Source organism: Meriones unguiculatus, chromosome 21 (assembly GCF_030254825.1).
Source record: "Meriones unguiculatus strain TT.TT164.6M chromosome 21, Bangor_MerUng_6.1, whole genome shotgun sequence".
Lineage (NCBI taxonomy): Eukaryota > Metazoa > Chordata > Mammalia > Rodentia > Muridae > Meriones > Meriones unguiculatus.
The window spans coordinates 16,427,388-16,433,666 of record NC_083368.1 but is presented as its reverse complement, the minus strand read 5'-3'; the positions used below and the strand labels follow the sequence as shown (position 1 = coordinate 16,433,666).

Here is a 6,279-nt window from a genome sequence, read left to right as displayed (position 1 = left end):
GGCACTTAGGATGATTGAGGGCATAGGGGGAGGCCCGGAAGCTGGGGTGACACGTGGCTAGGCTTGGTGATTTCTGTGTCTTACTGAAGGGGGTTCAGGTGAACTGTTGACAGTGGCAAGTAGGGACAAATGTGGGTTATTGTCTTCCCCGTGAAGGCACCTCAGAAAAAGGGATGTGGGGCGGTGTCTTTCAGATTGTGCATTTGTCCACACGGGAACTGAGTTTCAGACGACTAGCAGCTTTATGATGTTTTGTTGCTTTCTTTCAAGTATCACCTTCAGCCACCACTGGTTCAAAGGGGGCTGTGTGTGCTCTTCATTTGTCAGGAAATAAACTGATACCTTAGCATACACACGTACGCAGGGCCTTCTTCTTCAGCCCAGACTGGCGTTGGGATGGAATGCTGGGTTGGGGGTGGGGGTGGGGGTGGGGGACAGGCGCTGAAGCTGGGAAGGTCTCTGCCTTTACCTCCCATGTGCTGCAGAGGCAGGAGTGTTGTGATGAGTCTCTTAAAGGAGATTTATTTATATTTCGAGTGTATCTGTGTGCCACAGGCATGCAGGGCCCAGAGGCCAGAAGAGGATGTTGGCTCCCTGGGAGCTGGGCTTACGATGGTTGGGAGCTGCTACATGTGTGTTGGAAACCGAACCCAGGTCCTCTGCAAGACAAGTCAGTGCTCTTAACTGAAGCCATCTCTCCAGCACCTTGTGTGACAATTCTTAATTAAAAATGTGCATTTTTAAGCTGGGTTTGGTGGCACATGCCTTTAATCGCAGCACTTGGAAGGCAGAGGCAGGTGGATCTTCAAGTTCAAAGGCCAGCCTTGTTTACTGAGTTCCAGGACAGCCAGGGCTACATAAAGAAACCCTGTCTCGAAAAATAAAAATGTTTTTTTTTTCCCATTTAATAATGAAATTCACAAACTAAATCTTTTTAAGTTCTTTTCTGGTGATGGGTAAGAGGCAGATGGCAATTCATGTACTCTTCTTATCTGAGAAGAAATCTAGGTGGGAAACTCCATGTAGAATCTTAATTTGCACATGCTCAAATATATGTTATTTTAAAGAACTTTAGCAAACTGGTAGATAGGATTTATTTTAATTTTCAATCTGGAAAAAAAAAAACCCAAAACACAAAACCCCAAAGTCTGCTCATATATACACACATATATACATATATATATGTATATATTGTCAACATTTTCAGAGCACTGACATGAGGGAACATTGTTTCCCTTTAATTGCATGACAATACTGTTTTATGTGTCACAATAAAAGTTACAAGCGTCTTGTCAGCGGCCACACAAACATCATGAGTTTACATTTCAACACAGTAAAAAAACACAGATGTCGTCCGGCACTTCATCCCTGCGATCACGGCCCCTTTTCATCAACATCTGAAAAACCCAAAAGTGGCTGTCTTTAGAAGGCACAGCCTTTCCAGAGCCAAACTAAAATCAGGAGATTTCCACTTAGGAGAACAACCAAGGTTTTATTTGTGGGCATGGTGAAGTCCACTCACCGGAAGATGAGAGTAAAAATAAATAAAACTTGCCAAGCCAGCCTCGCTGACACGGTGGCCAGGACAGGACACGCAGCACTTTCAGGAGCATCACCACTTGAAGTTTTCCGTTGCCTGTACTCAGATTACAGCTTTTCAACAAGTCGAGTGGAGGGAGATCGGGTGAAAGGTCTGAAGATGGTCACATTCGGGATGGGGGTCTCTTCAGCAGCACTCTGGGCGTGCGGCAGCGGCGCTGACGTGCTGCGTGTTTGGACGTAAGGCACCGTGATCTGGACGTGCCTTTCACTCACTCACCGTCACCTGCTCCATCCCAGTGACTTCTTTGAAATGAAAAGTAGTACTAATTTCAGGACACAGTGCACTTTAATGACATACAGCATTGAAAACCCCTCAGATGGGTCTGAGGACAGTCTGTGGATGCAAGCCTGAATATTCAAGCATATAAAATCTTTTCCTATGCTTACAAATCACTGGAAAAATACCCATCGCTAAACCCTGATATACATTCTTAGCCATTTTATTCTTTTCTATTGCAGCCAGTGTTCATGAGGCAGAACGTGACCCCGAGACTTTGTTCAAGTTCTCCTGTGAGGGCGTCTACATTCACGGTGGTCATTCAGTCTCTGGCCCTTTCTGTTTGGCACCTGCCAAGAAGACGGAAAGTGCAAGTTTCAGCGCTTGGACTCACTGCAGGTCCCCAGCACAAGCTGCTCCCGCCCCGCCTGGCAGTGGCTAAGGACAGCCCCACTCCCTCCCGCCATCACTCTGGCTCTGAGCTTTATCACGTCTTGCCATTTTAAATGTCAGATTCTGTTAGGATTTCAGCTGCCATATTTTTTTTTTTTTTTTTTTTTTTTTAAAGCATATACACATCTAAAGACAACTGTGGAGCAGCTGCAAGTGCCTGCTGAGTTTTTACGTGGGGTGGTAGGCACAGCTACTGTGCTACCCAAAGCATCTGTCTAGCTTTCATTTGAACTCTTTAAACATTTTTATGTGTATGGGTGCTTTGCCTACACCCACATCTCTGCACCATGTCTGTGCAACACCCAAGGAGGCGCCAGAGAGGGTGTCAGCTTCTCTGGGAGCAAAGTTACAGGTGATTGTGAGCCACCATGTGGGTGCTGGGAGCCAACCTGGGGTCCTCTGCAAGAGCAGCCAGTGCTTTTCACCTCTGAGCCACGCCTCCAGCCGCTGGCCTTAGCTTTCTGAGGCAGGATCTTGCTCTGGAGCTCAGCCTGGCCTGCCTTCCGAGGGCTGGGCTCCACCTGGGCCTATTAGGGCAGGCCACACTTAACTTTGAAAAGAGATCCAAAGGCTCTTTCCAAGGGGCTAAATGAGGGCCTGCCCTCAACTCTGCTGAGATGCCTGTGTGCCTCAGTCCAGGGCCTGTCCTTGATGGCACTACCTACCTGTGGGGCTCTGTCTACCCAGACAAGAGTTTTCTCATTTGCATGGGAAGTGTCTGTGCCAACCACAAGCTCCAGGTTAACACGACTCCCCAGCCAGGATTGCTTGCAACACAGTAACTGTTCACTTTCAGCGCTTTATGGTACTCTAAGGGATGAGTACCAGATTTCCCTTCCATTGTTTTGGAAGTACTAGGTTCTTTCCAACTTTAAGGTTGTAGTGGTTTGAATGAGAATGACCACAGTGGCTCAAGTACCTGAATGCTTGTCCCCCACTTGGTGGAAGCTGGGAAGGGTTAAGAGGTGTGGCCTTGTTGAAGGTGTGTCAGTTGGGGTGGGCTGTGAGATTTCAAAAGCCCGTGTCATCTCAGTTAGTGCTGTCTCCCTCTTGCTGGCGGAGTAGATGTGCGCTCTCAGCTACTGTACCGGTGCCATGCCTGCCTGCTACCAAGCTCCACACTGCACAGACTCACCCTCTGAAGCTATTAGCCCTCAGTAAACCCCTTCCTTCATAAGCTGTTTTGGCCATGATGTCTTCACAGTATTAGAAAAGTAACTAAGGCATAGGTTTGTAGTATCAACACAGTCATACATGGAGAACTCATTCATCTGAGGCTTGGCTGTTCACAATTATGAACCTTACTGTGAACTTCAGGCGGTCAGTCTGAAAGTGACCACAGAGGCCCATCTGCAGATGTATGTTTTGGATTCAGCACCTGGGGGTGGGGGCCCCACATGGTCCCTCATAACTTTTTATTTGTTTTTTTGAGGCAGGGTTTCTCTGTGTCGCCCTGGCTGTCCTGGACTCACTCTGCAGTCCAGGTTTGGCTTGAATGCATGCAGATCTGCCTGTCCCTCCTCCCAAGAAGACTGCTGGAATGAAAGGCATGCACCACCACTGCCCAGTTCATCTCTCATAAGTTCGGCATGAAGCTGTTGCCGGCCAGGGCCCACGTGACGGTGACTCTTTAATGGGGTTGGTTCTGTGGCTTTTGCTTGTGGGAAGTCGGGCAGGACTATCGCACATGTTGGGGACTCTTATGGTGGGTGGCTTTAGGGAACAGACTAATTACAAAAGCTAGTCTTAGCTGAGACTGGTTTTCAAAAAGCAATACCGATACCATATAATTGTCCATAAGTGGACACATGAGTTAATGATTAACTATTAGAGTTCAAAGTATGTGCCACCTATGGTCACGTCTGCTTTGGGTCTGTGACCCTGTGGAAAAAGCTAGTTGGTTTCTGTGATACCTCTGGAGAGGTGGGAAGGGGATGCAAAGAAAATGTGAAGGAAGGATGTGACAGTGTTTTGGGTCCCATCAGGCTATCTCTTATCGTAAACACACAGCTAGCTCTCCGCCTGTGCCCTCCACCCCTGCTCCTCTCTACACTTTCTAAAAATTTTGCTCACCCAAGAAACACATCTGAACTTCAAAATGAAAAGGAAAGCCAAAAGAGTCTGCAGAGCAGAACACACACAGCCCTGCTGTGTGGGCGGGAGACGACTTCAGCACCTCAGTGGCTGTCCTGGAAATCTTCACTAGATATCTATCTGTCTGTCTGTCTCCATCCCTCCCTCCCGCCTATCATCCCACCACCTATCATCTGTCTGTCTGTCTATCTATTTACCACCTACCTATCATCCATCCATCCATCCTTTTTTTTTTTTTTGGAGACAGGGTCTCTTTATGTACCCTGGTTGGCCTGGAGCTCACTATGCAGACCAGCTGGCCTTGAGCTCACAGAGATCCTCCTGTCTCTGCTTCCCGAGTGGCAGATTAAATACATGTGATACTATGCCGGCTTGAAATCTGCCCTTTTTTTTACCTGCTGGTGTGAGGATCAGGGCTTGCAGGATGTCTGACAGGGAGATAATACCCACAATGCTATCCGCTTCACTCACTACCACCAGCCGATGGACCTGCAAAGAGAGAGTCCAGGTGTGAGTTTACTGTGTGTGTGTGTCTGTGGGCACTCGCCCATGGAGGTGAACACAGAGCACAGAGGGTTTTTTTTATTTGCTTCAATTATTTTTATTTATTTATTCTGCATATGGGTGTTTTTGGCTGCATACATGTCTGTGCACCACATGCATACAGTGCCTCTGGGTGTCTGATCCCTTGGAACTGGAGTTACAGGTGGTTGCGAGCAGCCATTTTGGTGCTGGACTCTAACTGTGTCCACTGGAGAAGCAGTAGGAACTCGAAGCTCCTGAGCCATCTCTCCAGCCCCACGTTGTTTTTTTAGGTAGAATCTCTCACTGAGCCTGAGGCGGCCAGCAGTGCCCTGGGTCGAGACCTTTGAGGCATCAGTCAGCCTTAGCTCCTGGCACAACACAGGACAAGGGAGGAGCGACAGAGGACGAGATCTGGCTTATATAGTTTGTCAAAGGATAATGTTCTGATGTCATAACTTGCTTTAGGGTTAAAAAAATGAGTACTTTGGGTATCTATCCAGTGTCAATCAACAGAGATTTCTTTACATAGGTTCTTTAAAAATACTTTCAGGCCCTTCAATGATCCTGTGACATCAGCACTGTAACTGATTTTAGGATGAAATGATGATTTACTTTACATATTTTCATCGTGTTTATCATGTATGGGGGAGGCATGTGCACTCACACACCACAGCGTGCATGTGGACCTCAGACCATAATTTATTGGAGCTTTTCCCTTCTACCTTATGGATCCCAGGGACAGATCTCGGGTCATCAGGCTTGGAAGCAAGCACCTTTACCCACTGAGCCCCATTACCAGCCTCAAATGACGGTTTACACATCCAAGATCAGAGGGAAATTACCTTTGTCCCAGCAGACAGAGATGACTGTCAGAATAAGTCTGAGGAACCTTTTTAAGGTACTCTGCTTGTCACACAGGCCAAGCGTGGCAAGCACACCCTCAGAGGCGTCATCTGATGAAGGGGTTTGATTAAGAGACAGAGCTGCTACAAGTAACTTGAGAAAACAATTTACATGCTTATTTCTCTTCAGTGGTTTCTTCCACACCACAGACTTCCGTTGCCCTCCACCACGGCGTACAACAGCGTGGGCACTCTCCAGTGTCCCTGCATTAACTTCAACTCCACATGCAGCAGGAGCTACTGTGGTCCTGCTGTGTGCATCTGGCCTTTTCTCTATGCAAGCACGTGACCGGCAACTCCCAGACTCTTACTGGCCTCGGTAGTTGGCCTTTTCTCATGGCAACACACCACTCGTGGTTTAACATTTACGATCTCCTACAAGATGATCTGCAGTTCTCACAATGGATTCTATCACATGGGCCTGCCCTATTCCTGCTTATGACCTAGGGAGTGTACATTAGTCTAAGGACATTCGTGAGACATTAC

General features: G+C 47.5%; 1 protein-coding gene across 8 annotated transcripts in view; it reads right to left on the bottom strand.

The window, feature by feature from the left end:
- Positions 1-1,080: 1,080 nt before the first annotated feature.
- The window catches only part of Prkag2 (protein kinase AMP-activated non-catalytic subunit gamma 2), a 366,379-nt gene continuing 361,180 nt past the window's right edge, over positions 1,081-6,279 (bottom strand). For all 8 annotated transcript variants that reach the window (XM_060374088.1, XM_060374089.1, XM_021657793.2 and 5 more), the window contains 2 exons: positions 4,762-4,855; positions 1,081-2,169 (listed from right to left, as the gene is read on the bottom strand). In XM_060374088.1, coding sequence (XP_060230071.1) covers positions 2,138-2,169; positions 4,762-4,855 — 126 coding nt within the window. In that variant the 3' untranslated portion in view covers positions 1,081-2,137. The remainder of the gene's footprint in view (positions 2,170-4,761; positions 4,856-6,279) is intronic.